Raw genomic sequence first — 16,703 nt, forward strand, 5'->3', positions numbered from 1 at the left:
GGAAGTGAGTGGTACAATTTCCTGACTGACTGGTGAACAGTCCCGAGTGTAGTTTGCCTTTCAGCCAGAGACAGGCTGGGATGTGGTACCAGCTCCAAGAAACCCTGAACAGGATAAACGGTATAGAAAATGGATGAATGGGGTCTTGTCTTGTGTGTTTTCTTCCGCTTTCAACCACCCTGGTGTATCCGCTGTACTGCAGATCTCCATCTGTACTCTATGTATATATGCCTCTCTTTAAGGGACCAAAAGTAATGGGACAATTGGCTGCTCAGCTGTTCCATGGCCAGATGGGCATGTGAGTTCACAAGCTACAAAACTTTTTACTGCTCTTAGTGTTGTTTTACACTCCTCACGGGTCACAAAAAGGGATTCCGTTGTGAGTTTTGTCATTCGGCTACTTGTTCAAGGGCAGTAAGCGGTACCAAAAGCGCAGAAACATTAACAGCTGGACATGCAATCAAAAGGTTAGGGTTGGTCGAATTAAGTTCAAGTGTAAAGGTTATAATGTATTTTAGGTTCGTGGTGAAATTTCACCCCTAACTTTTTGTGTCATGTCTAATCTCCAGTGAAATAATAAACATGATGGCATCAAAATCAAATTTGTATTTGATTTCCTTCAATATCAAAAGGCCAGCATCATAATTCGAATTATTTAAAAAATTAATTTCAAGCTGTCAAATGGTCCATTTAAGGTGTGATGCAATAGGAAGGTTGTTCGGGTAAAGATATTAAATGATACAACCGAAGTAAATATACATTTTTATTGAGAATAAATACATTCACTACAACAAGAGCATGCATAAAATAGGGCCAGCAGACTATACTGCATATATAATATTTTTTCACCTGAAATTTCTAAAAGTGTCAAATCAATTGTCACCCCTTGGCGTTTATCGACAGAAATAAATGATTGTTAAAAAGGTCAAATGTGCTTTCGTCTTTCACTCCAGCCCTTAAAGGTTCTGATGCCGAGACAAGGAGATGCGCCTGAGCTGCGGGCCAGTTGCCGTGGTAACTGTTGCCGCGCAGTAGGACCCAGCTAGTCTGATTCCTGAAGCTTTGACTGAGCAGTAAAACATCCCCAGTGTAAACCTGGCTTCCTCCTGTTTTTTTTTATTTGTCTCTCTCTCCTTCTCCACACCCCTTTCCTGAAATTCACGGCAACTCTAAAACTCTGCCCACTCACGAATATAACACAATTTACAAACGCTATCAACGTTGTTTCTTGCTCTTGCTTGTGCGTTGCCATGGCGCGTCGGCTCGAGGACACACACACGCACAGAAAATTGATTTACAACTACTGTACAGCAGCAATACTTTGATAGCGTTGTACTAACCAAGTGGCGGGCAGTGCGTTTGGCCTTCGGTGGGGACTTGAGCAACTTAATCCACATCTTTCTACCACCACTATCACGTCATCATGAAGGAAGCCATCAACACAAAAACAACCGCACACTAATGCGTCATCTAAAATCATCTGAAGCAGGTGAGAAGGAATATTGATCTCATAATATAACAGAAATGCCGATTGTACCATAAACATGAACGTATGTATGCACAGCCACAGCCCGGAGTATGTTTTGCTCGTCAAAATTGGCTGGAGTAGTTTTGTCCTGATCAATCTGAAGGAGAATGCTCACGTTACGAAGCTCAGGTCAATTTGAAATCTGATTTGTTGAAAAGAATCGGCGGTCCGGTGGTCCAGTGGTTAGCGTGTCGAGCTCACAGGGCAGAGGTCGTGGGTTAAATCCTGGCTTCGGCCTCCCTGTGTGGAGTTTGCATGTTCTCCCCGGGCCTGCGTGGGTTTTCTCCGGGTACTCCGGTTTCCTCCCACATTCCAAAAACATGCATGGCAGGCCGATTGAACACTCAAAATTGTCCCTAGGTGTGAGTGTGAGCGCGGATGGTTGTTCGTCTGTGTGTGCCCTGCAATTGGCTGGCAACCAGTTCAGGGTGTCCCCCGCCTAATGCCCGAAGACAGCAGGGATAGCCTCCAGCACGCCCCACGACCCTTCAGAAAATGGATGGATGGATAAAAAGACCCATTGCTGTAAAAAAGAAAAAAAATGAATCTGAATGGTTCAACTTTGAAATATGTTAAGTAGTAAAGTGAGTAAAATATATCCAGTAATCGAAGCACTGCTGATACTGAAGGCCCTGGGCAGATTAATTTGAGAAATCCAATGAGGCGCAAAAAAAAAAAAAATCTAACATGCCACAAACTGGAAGCAGTGCAGCCAAGAGAAACCACAACACAACGAGGAGACTGTTGGGAATAAACAACTCTGATTTCATGGAATGAATATCACCACTCACCACTGTACTAACCACACTGTTGTTGACTGTTGATGTCTATTGGTGTTTGCCTTCACTGACAAGTTCTTTTGGGTGATATTTACTTTCGGAAGCACTTCCAGCTATTAATGAGGAAACTAACAACATGCTTCTCTTCTTTGAGTGTACACAGCTTTTTTTATTTTTTTGGTTAACCCTCATAGCTGCTCTCTTTTAGCTCCTGTCCTGGTCACAACCATCTAACAATGATCTGCTCAACTAAATATCAGACAATTGATTTTTGATTTGATGATTTTGACATCCACTTCTCCCCCCACCCCCGTTCCCAGTGCTCGAAAACGTCCGATCCCGTACTACCGTCCGAGTCCGTCGTCATCGAGCTACGACAGCAGCCCCTCGCGCTCCAGCCGCAGTCGCAGTCGCAGCTACAGCAGCTACAGTCGCAGTCGCAGCAGGAGCCGCAGCAGGAGCAGGAGTCGAAGCCGCAGCCGCAGCTGGACTCGCAGTCGCAGCTGGAGTCGAAGTCGCTCTCGCAGTCACCGCAGTTACTCCAGCCACAGCAGCTATGACAGTCCCGGCTTCTGAGGGGAACCCGCAACCAGGGGCAGGAAGATGCAATTGGGTTTGTCAAGTTTTCCACTCCAGGTTCCAAATACCCGTTTACCCGAAAGACTATTCTGTACTCTGTTTAGATAATGTGATAAAACGGCACTCTGTAATTGGTAAGTATTTGGCCAATGACAGTCAGTAGGATTTGTCTTTACACAACACCACAATGGTTTTGGAATGAAAGCCTGTAATTGAAGCTCAGCATTCATTTAAGAGACTTTATGAAATAACGCATTTATTATTTCAGAAATACCGACTGTGTACGTGTGAAAGCCGATGACCCACCCCCGGCAATCTGCGCTACAGAGGCCCTAAACGAATATGTCTATAGGCGTACCCCTCCTAGACGCTTTGAACACATTTAAAAACATTTTTAAAACTGCCTTTGTAAAGTATTTTTAACACCTGTTTTTACATTCAAGAAATAGGAGATTATCTTGTATATCATCACTTCACCTTGAGGAAATGAAGACTGGATGTGACATAGAGAGGGGCTCATGGAAATTAACAGATGTCGCAATAATTATAACACACATGGAGCAGCAACTCATACAAGCAGCGCATTTAACAATACTCCGAGATGTATATTCTCTCTGACTTTGGTGGAACGACAATTACTGCAGCTTAGTAGAGGACCTACTCTGCCTTTTCTTCTCACTGTCGTTTTTAAAAAAAAAAAAAGTTTTATTTTTAACTTCAAGTCCATTGTTGTGGTGTTTAAAGGCAAATCCCCCAAAATTCTGGAGAGGGTAAAACATTCCCAAAAATGTATTCACACTTGTCAAATATGCGATTTGGCCGAGCCCTTGAACAAACCTTGCTATTTGTTGGCACGTTCTTTCACTTCCTCCACAAAGTGGCCAAAATCCGAAGTAAACGTGTGCGTGTGTGTGCGTGCACATGTGTACGTAAAAGAGAGCTGCTGAGTATACCACACATGAAACGAAAAAGCCACGATATATTTCCCCTCTCTTCCCCAAAGACGTTCACTCCTTGAGAGCAGCAAGATCAACGAAAAGCAGAACAACAGAGAACAAAACGTTTTTTTTTTTAATGCTTGAAAGTCACATTGTATGTGTTTGTCTGTATAGATCTCTTCTGGCTTTGTAAACTATGCACTGTATACTCCATTAAGTTGCAAGAGTGGAGGCGATACAGCATAGCACGGCCAATCGGAAAGCAAGTGTCCCTTTTCGTGGGGTACGTGGCTCGAACTAAACTTTGGGATGCTGCTCTAATGGGTATGCCAGCCAGCCACAAGCAAATTAGATGAAATGTACTATTTATTACCTTAAGTCTGCCCTATCTAATTTACTGTGATGCGTATGTTGATTCTAATTATCCTTCATTTATGGGTAACAGACTCTGTGTGTCAGGTTAAAGCGGGGTACACACATACCGATTTTTTTTCCAACAGGGAAGACAACCCAAAAATGTTCTTTACACTAAGATGTTGAAAGTGAGTCTACTAGTCTAAACACAAATTGGGTTTTTTGGAATATGAGTCAAGTAGCACAATTTATTTGTTTTTAGCCATTTCAGGGGGTGGCCATTTTGTCACTTTCTGTCGACTGAAAATGACATCAGAGTTGCTCAGGGCGCAGGTAATGACCAATCACGGTTCAGCTGTGTGTTTTTTTTTTTAAATGAAGATGAGCCATGAGCAAATGTGATGTCATTTTCAGTCGACAGCAACTGGCAAAATGGCCGCCCCCTGAGATGGGCAAAACCAGGTGGATTTTACTGCTTACCTCATATTCCACAAACGCAATATTAATCAGAATGCTGTGTTTAGACCAATAGGGCTATAGAGAACATATTGTGAAGAAATTTCTGTGTTGACTTCTCCTTTGACCAAACTATGTATCAGGTGTAATATTTAATATTGTCGATTGCAATGATTTTCTGAGTAGATGACAGGAAAAACTTACTGCAAAACTTTCCATGCACGTTTTGTGAATCTAATATTAATGTATTTATTTATTTATGTATTTATTGACATATTGAGTTATTTATTGGACAATTTATGATTTTAAATTATTGAACCTTTTTTTAGCACGAGGCCGTGGGCTGCAAAAACTGGTCGAATCATGCTTGGAAGATAATATTGCAGCAATGGTATTCCAATGTGAAAATGGACTGTATGCATCCATGTTGGGTGGGCGGAAGGCTTACACATACGCCCTGGCTTTTATGTTGGAGGTTGTTTCACTCGTCAATAATGGAATCGACACACCGCGACTGCCATTATTTCGTGGAGTGGTTCAATACAAGATTAACAAAGTCTCCTTCCACCGTATGCACAAAAATATGGAGATGGGCCTGTGAATTAATTCATTCATCAATTAGGAGTTTGAGAAGACTCATTAATCTGACATTTTACCAATTTGGACAGTTCTACCCCCCCCCCCCCCCACCCGAAAAATACTTAAATAGTTTGAGGATGGTTGTTTTTATGGCTTAGTGCAAAAATCAAGGTCCAAAATGTTCAGACTTCAACCCCACTACACACTTTGGAAATTATTGTTGTCAATCAAGAGCGGAAGCAGCTGAAAAAGTTGAACTTTGTCAGCGTCTGTCCTGCCTGGACAATTTACAGAAGCAAATACCGACAGGGTCCATCCGATAGTTTTCCCACCACGTTATCATGTCTTAAGTCATTTGCACTTTGTTGCATTCCTTATAAAACCTCAGAACAACAAAGCCCATCCTTAATTTATTCCAAATATAGCACTGCCCCTTTTGATCCTTTGGGTCATTCTTTGTAGTGTGCAAGTTCATATTCCTGACAATAAATTGAAACAAATGGGCAAAATAAATCCTGTTTGTTTGGTTTTTTTTCCCTGTCAGCAGATCATTTTGTGGATGATGTGTGTGTAGCTCATAAGTATGCTTTTGTCATGCTTGAACTCTCCTGATGGGTTTGAATGTTTAGCAGACAACCGGTTCAAGCAGAGATGAAATGGCAGAATAGAGCGCTCATCGACTGTGCTTATTATATCAGTCAACTATGTAATAAAACTACAGCCTTAGTCAGATTCTGCCCCCCCCCCTCCCCCTTTGACAGGAATGCCAGTTAGTTTTAGAGATTAAATTTACGTGTCTCCTCTCGAGTATGAACACAATTCTGGTTACAGTTAGGAATTGTTTGCTCAGTGTTGCAAATTATGCTCGAATGTCTCACATTTGAATAGAGATTCAGTATGAGATTGGCAATTGCCTCTATCGACGTCTAAAGAGTGGTACCACTAAAGAAGGCTACCAAAATGTGACTTGTAGAAAGGTACCGGTAATCCCATCCAAAGCACAAGCTGTAATCTGGTTTGGTTTGGTTTGTTTGTTTATTGAACATAAAACATATATACAGTAATAATTTGACAGAAAATAAGGTAGATAAAAAAAGAAAGAAATCAATCTTCATACAACACAGTTATTATGTTCAAGGGAGTAGGAAGAAGTAAAAAACTTATCTAGTCCTACCCCGTTATGTGATTGTATCTAATAAATCATTTTTATATCAATCAGAAAAGAAAGAAGAAAGAAGTCTCCATTAAGGCTCATACTTTACCCTTAACCGTGATATTTTTACAACTTTTGGTTTTCTCCCTGCAGTCGACATTCAAGTTCATGGTGAGTACTTTCAACTTTAAATCGGATCGGCTTCTAACAAACGCTGCTTTAACCCATGTTGAACAGGAATTCATACGGAGAATAAAACGTTACTCACAAGCAGATTATTTGCACTCTGTGGGAGCAGTGACAATTACTGCAGTTTAGGAGGGGACCTTCTCTGTCTCTTCTTCCCGCCCGATAGAGCTGTCCGGAATGTTGCTGCGTAGCTTTTAATTCCAACTTTCCTGTATAATATAAAAATTAATGACTTAAAAATGTGTGATGTAGTCGAGGTGCGAATGGTAAACCTCGATGCAGTGGCGGTTCCGAGTTGGCAAATAAAAGATTCAGGTGGTTGTTTAATTTCATGCTGTGCTGACATGCATATACAAGCAATTAAAAAGCCAGTTTTCCAAAATATGTCCTTTTTAGTTTGTAACTGTTTAGAATTACACCTCTTAAATGATGCTATGAAATGTAATCTTATGCCTGTCTGACTTCTTAGAAGCCTTCTGGATTCTTGTCTTTTGGAGCCATCACAGAGGAGAGGACTGATGTGTGTGTGTGTGTGTGTGTGTGTGTGTGTGTGTGTGTGTGTGTGTGTCGGGGTGGGGGGGGGGGGTTGAGGGAAGTTCAGCAGTGCAATGGTCAGCTGTCATTTGGGGAGGGCCTTCCTGCTGGATTCCACTGCAGTGCTACGTCTGCCACAAATAGATGTTCTGGTAACTTCCACAAGTGTGTGGAGGGGAGTGGAAAGAGAAAGGCTGGTGCACAGTGGTCATATAAATACGAGGGGGCCAGCATGTTGGGCGGACATTGTCAGAGAGGCCAAAGTGCACCAGCAGCTCTCCTTCATCATGGCAGAGAGACGTATTCCTTTCACCACGCTCCGCACCCCGAGCTGGGACCCCTTCCGCGACTGGCACAGCCGCATCTTCGACCAGACCTTTGGCATGCCCGCCTCAGTGGAAGACTTGGCTTTGTACCCCAGCACCCACTGGCCCGGCTACATGAGGCCCTCAGTGATGCCCACCGAGATGGGTGCCGTGATGCCTCACACTCCTATGATGTACCCGGGTGCCATGATGGCCCAGCAGGCTCGCGCCCTGTCGCGCCAGATGAGCACGGGCATGTCGGAGATCAAGCAGACCCAAGACAACTGGAAAGTCTCTCTGGACGTGAACCACTTCTCACCTGAAGAGCTGGTGATCAAGACCAAGGATGGGGTGGTGGAAATCACTGGTAAGGTCTGACTTTTGCAGCCAACATAAAAGACATTTCATAATGACTGGAAAAACATATTCGTAATTTACATATTTTTTTTCATTCATGTTTAGGATTTATCGAGATGCGTATAGAAAGTATTTATTATTCCAGAGATAATATATGTTTGAAGGAAATGCCACATTTACAGTACTGGCAAATTCATTTATTTACAGGAAATATAAAATGACAAGAAACTCAATGCAACATAACCTCTTGAATGATCTGAACCGTATCAAAACGAATCATAATCCCACTGAATCCAATTGAATAGCTCCAATTTAAAATTGAACCGTCCTTAAATTTTATCGCACCATATGTCTCAAGATTGTCTTTTATTTTATGTACGTGTGTATGTACATATATATACTGTATATATATATATCAGTGTATGAGATCCTTCTATTGGCTCTCATTAGATTGTGCAGGAGTACCTAGCAGTTCCAAAAAAAATCTGTGCCTTTCCTCATAACAGCTTAACTGTTCTGGAAACGTCGTTACATAATACCTTGGAACAATGCAGTGCTGTTTTCCCAGTGTGATAGTGGGTGTGGGTTTTTTTGGGATCAAAGCCCGCTGATACAAAAACTATTCAACATGTAGGAGTGTCCACTTTCACTGACAAGAGTGTTTTCACAATTTTTAAAGCAATTCGCAAAGCACCGTGCTTTTCGTGTGTCCCCGTGTTGGGTAAGGGTTTAAAAGGACAATTGGAGCTTGTCCAGGCTTTTACTTAGACAGCCGCCATGCTGCACAGAGTCGGGGGCACCTTAGATAAACAAAGCCCCAGTGGAATTTGCAGCCTTCTGCTCGCTTATTTCAAATCAAACAAAGACGATCTGCTTCAATAACTGTCAGCATAGATATCGAAGGCCTCCAGTTGGTCCTTTTTAGGACGGGAGGATATGTGCCTAATCTCCCTGTTGCCACAACAAACAACGCACTGTGCCACATAGTTCAAATGAATCTGGACACCTATGAGAAGCTTATAGACTATAATTATGCTTGGCAGGGCGCACATCGACATACAACCATCCGCACTCACAATCACACCGAGGGACAATTTAGTGTGTTCCATTAACCTGCCATGCATGTTTTTTGGAATGTGGGAGTAGTCCAGGGTGTAGCCCTCTTCCACACAGTTAGTGGAATTGAGTCTAGCTCACCCCAGACCATACTGGGGGGCAAGTGCTCCCTTTAGAGAGACATAATTTCAGGTGCATTTGAAAAGGGGAGTGCCTTGCGATTGGCTGGCCACCAGTTTGGGGTGTTGCCCGAAGACAACTGGGATAGGCTCCAGCACATCCTCGACCCTTGTGAGGATGTGGATGTTATTATTTTAATTTTATTCTTTTCATCCATAGGCAAGCATGAGGAGCGTAAAGACGAACATGGTTTTGTGTCCAGATCTTTCACCAGGAAATATACGTAAGTAGTCCATGCATCTAAACTGACGGCTACTTTTTATTACTAATTAATGCTCAGGGCTATCTCTCAGTTTGATAGGTGCTTTTGAAAGAGCAAACTTGCTGAATGCATCTCACGACCGGTGTTGTCCCCACTAGCTCGTCATCACGAATGGAATAGAATGGTACCATACTGACCTTTGAACTATAATGAATTGAAAAATACCAGCTTTGTTCTCTCTAAATTTGGCAAATGTTTAATTCCTATGGCAAAAGACGGTTCATTGTAGGAATCAAGTTCTATTTTCGGATCCTTTGGTGGTCCCTGGACCAAAAAGCTGCTTTCAACATCTGCCCCTCTCTTCACATTCGCTTTGGATTTGCTGCCACCCAGAGGCCACAGTGACAACTGAACCTTTTTTTAATCAAATGAAAGGACATTTTAGGCACCGGCCTTTTTGACAAAGTGAGGATTCATTTTAGAATGTTTTGTAAAGTAAAAATAATCGAATTCATCCAGATCAGAGTCAACGGGTCACTTTTCATTAGCTGTTTTACTTGTCATATATTTTGCTGTCTTTAGCGCAACCCTGTTACAGACACGTTGGCACTTGAAAAACATATACAGTATTTGAAAAAGTATTGCAAAAAAAAAGTTTGAAATTAAAGAGAATGTACGTTTGAATTCAATACTAATTGAATTGTAAAGCTGTATAGCCTATTCTCGATGTTAGCTGCTATGCTAATCGGTAAACAACAAAGTTAGCAATTGGAAAAGTTAACGTTTTGTTTTTTCATATGTTCAACAAGATTGTGGTGATTTGTTAACACAGACTATTACGGCTGGGAAAAGTGAATAATAGTACAAAGAGCTTTACTTGGGTCTACCCATGGTCAGAGCTATTCGCTCGATGATCTAATTTCAACTGAGCAATGTAGCAAATTTTTCTTTTCTCTTCCTGGACATGGCTAATAAAGTTGTTGTCAGTAAATAGACAAACACAACTCCAGAGAACAACTTTCTTTTATTTTTAATGTGTGAATTTTGATGTGTAAATTGGTCATCAAGAGACAAGAAAACATTTTCAGCGCATTTGGAAATAACGTTTACTGCAGCTCCAATTACAAACAAGTACGGTACATGTTTCTGTATTTTGTCTGTGGATTATTTGAAATGTAATGTTTGAATGGAATTTAAGTGACTACACCTTAACATTCCTATTTTCCTCTCTGCAGCCTCCCCTCCAGCGCCAACGTGGAAAAGGTCACCTCCTCATTGTCTCCTGAAGGTGTGTTGACGGTGGAGGCCCCGCTCGCCAAGCCGGCCATCGGGGCCGCAGAGACCTCAATACCCGTCACTGTGGACACCAAAAGCGATGTGGTGAAGAAATAGGAGCCTCCCACACAAACATGCATTCAAACAAGATTGCAATGCCGCCGTTGGTGAAACGGAGACCTTTGCATCTGTACTGAGCTAAGCCAGGCAGAGAGCACCCATGACTGTTTCTGTGTGTTGTCACTTTGCACTGTAATTGTTCTCCTCATCTCAGTGTGTGGTAGCTCACATTCTTTGTTCTCTCTTCCTCATTTCTGCTGAGCACATCTCCTTTCACGCTGGCTATTACGTCACACTAGAGTATAAAAGTCTCCAGAGAGCATGCACTTCACAACCCCCAAAAAGCAGAGTAATGCCAGTTAGAGGTCTACAAATAGACTGGTTTCATCCTCAGTTGATTTAGAAATGTCAACAGAGAATAAAGATGAAATGGTATGCACAATGTCTCATTTTTGGACTACTGTATTTCATTTAGTCAATGGTTAAACAATCATCTGATACGTATATTATTCATTTTCCATGCACACATAGTACACAGTATGTTATCAAATGTCAATTACTCGACTACAACTCTGAAATCTATCAATTGCCTCTCTGACATTAATGAAATGCTTAATGTTGCAGAGTAAAGGGAAAGTATATTTTTATTTGCAACATTGCAGGTACTTGTTTTCACACGCAACTGACCTGTTATTCAGGTATAGTATGTATGGTCAGTCATTGTTTGGTTGTTCTTCACTTTTATTGTTTTCTGATTCCCCTGGTCAACATGTTTTTGCCAAAAGCAAATGTGGCGGAACAAAATACCCTTTGAACACTGATATTCCCATCTCATATGAAATACACACATTTATGGCATATACCATGTACAGTTTCAATAGCCCAACCATTACCAGTATTTCAATGATTTCTTAAACTGGTAAAACTACACAATATATTAGTATACATGAAAGTGCCTCATTCTACACAAACGTTTTAACACATGCCCAAAAGAATGATGGTTTTAAATATTTGGTGTATTTTTGGTCACTCGAGGAAAAGTAAGCAAACTAAAGTTATTCACATTGCTGTCAAATGTTAAAATGGATCAAAGCTGATGTGTAAAGTATACATTTATTCGTGATCCACATATGCTTTGATTGAAACATGAGATGCAAGGGCATGCAGTTCCACTCCAGCCCTATAGAAGAAACACCATCTGCTGTATCTGCTTTGTCAAGTGGACCGCATGTAATAAAGGTAAGTGAAGAAGACATTATTTTATTTCTGAACCGCTTGATCCTCACTAGGGTCGCGGGGGGTGCTGGAGCCTATCCCAGCCGTCTTCGGGCAGTAGGCGGGGGACACCCTGAATCAGTTGCCAGCCAATCGCAGGGCACACAGAGACGAACAACCATCTGCACTCACACTCACACCTAGGGACAATTTTGAGTGCTCAATCAGCCTGCAATGCATGTTTTTGGAACGCGGGAGGGAACCGGAGCACCCGGAGAAAACCCACGCAGGCCCGGGGAGAACATGCAAACTCCACACAGGGAGGCCGGAGCTGGAATCGAACCCGGTACCTCTGCACTGTGAAGCCGACGTGCTAACCACTGGACTACCGGGCACATTATTTGATCAGCTTCTTTATTTGAGTCCTTGCCCAAATGTGATGGTTTCTGTGTAATACCGCAAACATACAAACCAATAAATTATTGTTTATTGGGCTACAAATATAATTTAAGAGTCCAAATATGATCATCTCAACCCATATTCATATTGTGTCAAAAATGTACGATGTTATTCTTCACACAATGCTGTAGTAGCTCTCTCTCTCTCTCTCTCTCACACACGCGCACGTACATACGCTCGTGTCAGGTCGTCATGGCAACAGAGCTGCGATGTCGGCAGAGAGCTGCAAGCCATCACAAAATTAATTCAAATGGTGGATTGAAAGGCCTTGTAGACTTTTGACTGAAAATAAAAGATGTGGCCTCGCAATCTGTTTGAGTTAAGAATACTGGAGAAAATATTGGTTCCAATTTCTACAGTTTTGAATACCTATACACTATACAGTACATTTTGAACGAGCCTATATTTTGTTCATGTTGTTCAGCAACATTTTGGATTTCTTGTACAATAGTAATGTGCTAATGCAGTAGTAATGCTAATAATAATAATAATAACTTAATACATTAGTTTCCTTGATAAATCACTCAATCATGTTTCTTTTGTTTTAGATTGGTTTTTTTTCGCCCTTTATGTGTATTAACAATCTCACATTCAAATGTCAAGACTGTAGTCCCTGTAGCTGGTGTTCTATATATATTATATATATATATATATATATATATATATATATATTTTTTTTTTTTTTTTTGGGACATACACACACACACACACCTCCAAATGTATACTCCTTATTCTCCCGAGGGGTGCAAGGTTAGAGCTGGAGTCTCTCGCAGCTAACTTCAGTGAAAGACAGACTAAACCCTTGACTGGTCACCAATGTCAACAGACAACCAGGATGAGTGCCTGCACCGTTCCTGTCATCATTAAAGACAGGACTCGTGATTGACTTGAATGGACACGGCGAATGTCGTGTACGTTTTTACGACAAGCTTTGCTATTTCCTCCACAGGTACATATGACATTGTAAATATGGTTAGGTATTGTTCTAAAACACCATTTGTGTACTATATATGCTGTATGTTTATATCTTTGCAGTGGGAGGTTGTGTCTCGTTCGCTCGAAACCAGGCAATGGGACTTGGAGTGGAGTTCCACCACATCAACGCCCCACTTGATTTGGCGCTGAGTGACGTTAGGCCTGTCTGGAATCTGTAATGCCTTAATTGCTTGTAGATGTGAATGGTTGTTTGTTTATATCTGCCCTGTGATTAGCTGTTGACAACGACTCTGAGGTGCACCCTGCCTCATTTGCCCAAAGTCAGGACAAGCTTGACGGAAAATGAATGGTTCGTTCTTGAATGATGTGGACAAATGAAAGCATACTTGAAGCACAGCTAACCCCATCAAAAACCTCTCTCCCTTCCGCATTGTCTGTGAAGTGTGAGGCGAGTATGTGTTCACCTCTGAAGACCTTCCTGTAAATAGAAAACACGAGTGATGCATGTTTAGCGGGCTCATTGTGCCAGTGTGATCAGTTGGAGGTCATCCAGTGCAGACGAATTAACTGTCAGAGGTGGATCAAATGAAACATGTATCAACACAACTGGTGATGGAGTCGCAAGCTGCGTGCTTCCTCTTCCTCCTCCCTGACTGTGTTCATGTTGCGTGCCAGCCCACTAATGCACATACTAACCCCACTTTTGACTCCGAAGCTGCAGGCCTGCGCTATTTTTAGAGCGTTCTGCTATGCACTCAGCCTCCAGCATGTTGTATCGTTACACAGGGCAGATAACACATGAATCACTGCCTCTGCATATTATTTTATTTTTATTTAGGCGCTGGATTTATAGGATAGTTGCCTACTGTCAGGAGGCAAAAAGCTGCGAAAGCTTCTTTATATACTGAGAAGTGCGCTCTGTATGATATGGTATGCTTAAGAAAATTATTTTTAGGGTGTACAATGAGTGTTTATTTATTAGGTGTCAAATAAGCCAGAAATAACATTTACTTTCTCTCAAAAAATATATATATTCCCCCAATAAATTATACTCTTTCTCACACACACGCAAACATCTTGTTGTTGCTTGTTCTCTCCCACACACCCCCAAAAGAATTCTCCCATACAACAGCAAAATTCTCTTACTAACTCCTCTCACACACCAAAAACTGAACGTGCAGTTAAAAAATAAAATTGTGAACACATTTGAGTATGGTACTAAAATACAAATATATTTTATAGTTCCTCTAAATTATTACATTCAAAATTTGATTCTAAATGTTCATCATATCCTCCTTCGTTTGTAAAAATGATTTAATGACTATTTTAGAATTCACTCCCACCTGCCTCCCTCTTTAAAGAAAAAAAAATGTTTATGTGCATGTGTGTTAACTGAACCTGTGGCCAAAAATGACCAAACAGAACACAAAACTTTAAACGGGGCAAAGAATAACCCGTTTTGTTCTCATGAGAATCTGGAGCGTGGTCAGTTTGGTTTTAAACCCATTCATTCCCCAGAATTCAAATGGGCACCGCCCATCTATCAGACCACAATCCTCCATGAACTAGGACGAACCAATGAACACAAATACCACTTTATTTTTTTTTAAATTCACTTTTGGTCACAGTTTGGTCAGTAAATTGCTTTGCATATTTTGCTGCTAAAATAAACTAATTTAATAGAGGCCTGGGATGTTTCTGCAGTACCTTGGAATGCTAAAAATAGGAAATATGATTTTGTATGATGAACTGCGTTAATGTCAGCTTTTCTCTTAAGCATTACGGACATTTTGAGCTGTATCGCTCAGAAAATCACAGAATTGAAAAAAAAAATAGCATAAAAATCAAGATTTGAGAAAGAAAGAATAGTTTTTAGGAATGACAATCCACCGCTCTTGTCGTGAACTGTGCTTGATGTCTCCAAAGCACTTAACATTTCAACATTTCCTCTTTTCCTCTGAGTCACCACTTCCCTTCCACTTAAACGCAGGCATAAATGATTCATGCGGATTCCCATCAAACCAGTAGCTCTCAAGGCCTTGAAACCAGGCAAGTGCCTCACGTGAAGAAGCAGTCGCCGGCTTCTTCTGAAACCCTCCCCATTCCTTCCTCTCTCTAAATGACTTTTCCATGTTCCTTTCGTGTTTGTCTCTGTATTCTCAATTCAGTCAGTATTGACGAATATTCAGTTTGTTGTCCAGTACACGGACTGGAAAAGGGACTGCAGTGTTCTCCAAAGAGACACTAAATGGTGGCGACACCTGGTGGTGATCATTTGCACTTTTTCTCCAGTCGTCACTTTTTCTCCTCCAAATTGAGATGTTCAAAATGGCCATGTGCTGAAATTCATAATTACTTGTAAGATGAATCTTAAAAGCAAACGCCAAATGGGATGTCTCAAATACGTATTGGTTAATACAAGCACAAAGGCACAAAGCATATGTCGTCCAATAGAAGGACCGGAGTCTTGATTAGCTTCCAGCCAGTTAGTTTCAAGCAGCTGTTTTTTTTTCCCCCCCCAAACACTTCAGGAAATCAAAAACACTTATTTTCCCTCATGTGTTTCAATTCATTCGAAGGACTAATGGATTTTTTACTTTTATTTTTTACTCATTCACCTCAGTAGAACTGAAGAAATTATGCCAAGAAAGTCACCTTGGGAGTTGATTATTCCGTCCAAGCACAGGCTCTTCCTCCGTTGGAAAGGTAAATTCATCCGTTACTTGAAACCGAGTTTTAGGGTTGTGGTTAAATTGATTGGTGAGCATAACATGAACACTATAATTACTGTTTATCATCATTTGCAGGAGAAATTAGGGCACCACAATGCCCCTAAATGGTGGCATTTCACTCCTAAAATTTCACTCAGTTCAAGTAACTTTTTCAACTACTTGTGTTTGTGCGACCAGAAAATGTGCTGGTTTTTTTTGTTTTTTTTAATCAGTCATTGTGAATAGTTTGGGTTTTAGCAGTAATGTAGTGAAAATGAGCGTCCCCTAAACTTTCAGGTTAGGGCCACTGTGCTCCAAGTGAAAACAAAAAAAAATTTGTCTGGAGCCCTGAATATGATGACGGTAAAAAAGATTTAGATCAGATCACTTTGTAAACGTGTTTCAAAATGTGATGGACACCTCAAAACTGTACACTGAAAAAAACAAATGCTATTTGTATTGATTCAGTTTTTGTTATTTAATATTGGTTGCATGAATTAAAATTCCGGTCTAATCCATAAATACAGATATGGATTAGGATTATTTTATTTAGTGCAACCACTTGATGAACTAAAATACCCTTTGAACTGTGATTATTTCATGAGACTCAAATGTGGGTTGAATGATAAGAAAGGTTTCACTTAATACTAGTACGGTTTAATGTACAAGTGACATATTAAATGTGGATCACAATGTTCGCTTTTATACGTATTTGTCAAAAGTCTCTCAGCTATGGATCGCCCAGTTTTTAAGATCATGCTTTTTTCTTTCCATCACTTTAATCCAATACATTGCTTGTATTTGTTTTGCATTAAGATTGATTATAATTAATTTCCTGGTAGTTAATCCTTTCAGGGA

General features: G+C 40.9%; 2 protein-coding genes across 6 annotated transcripts in view; both read left to right on the forward strand.

Moving 5' to 3' along the window:
* srrm3 (serine/arginine repetitive matrix 3) overlaps positions 1–5,726 on the forward strand; it is a 57,866-nt gene extending 52,140 nt beyond the window's left edge. For 2 of the 5 annotated variants that reach the window (XM_086130556.1, XM_086130557.1), the window contains exon 14: positions 2,628–5,726. In XM_086130556.1, the coding sequence (XP_085986682.1) occupies positions 2,628–2,883 (256 nt within the window). In that variant the 3' untranslated portion in view covers positions 2,884–5,726. Of the gene's footprint in view, positions 1–40 lie in introns of all 5 variants that reach the window. The other 3 variants (XM_086130560.1, XM_086130558.1, XM_086130559.1) reach the window with 3 other exon arrangements.
* A 1,524-nt stretch (positions 5,727–7,250) lies between these two features.
* hspb1 (heat shock protein family B (small) member 1) lies at positions 7,251–10,959 on the forward strand. The gene is made up of 3 exons (XM_086131768.1): positions 7,251–7,761; positions 9,147–9,210; positions 10,425–10,959. The coding sequence occupies exons 1-3, from the start codon at positions 7,377–7,379 to the stop codon at positions 10,579–10,581; spliced, it is 606 nt and encodes a 201-aa protein (XP_085987894.1). The 5' UTR covers positions 7,251–7,376; the 3' UTR covers positions 10,582–10,959.
* The last annotated feature ends 5,744 nt before the right edge of the window (positions 10,960–16,703 follow it).

This window comes from Hippocampus guttulatus, chromosome 15 (assembly GCF_054856545.1).
Source record: "Hippocampus guttulatus isolate MCC_2025c chromosome 15, RoL_Hgut_1.0, whole genome shotgun sequence".
Lineage (NCBI taxonomy): Eukaryota > Metazoa > Chordata > Actinopteri > Syngnathiformes > Syngnathidae > Hippocampus > Hippocampus guttulatus.

Coding starts and splice junctions, on each gene's coding strand:
- hspb1 (XM_086131768.1), top strand. CDS start 7,377: ATGGCAGAGAGACGTATTCCTTTCACCACGCTCCGCACCCCGAGCTGG. Junction 7,762..9,146: donor TGGGGTGGTGGAAATCACTG/GTAAGGTCTGAC, acceptor TTTCATCCATAG/GCAAGCATGAGGAGCGTAAA. Junction 9,211..10,424: donor TCTTTCACCAGGAAATATAC/GTAAGTAGTCCA, acceptor TCCTCTCTGCAG/CCTCCCCTCCAGCGCCAACG.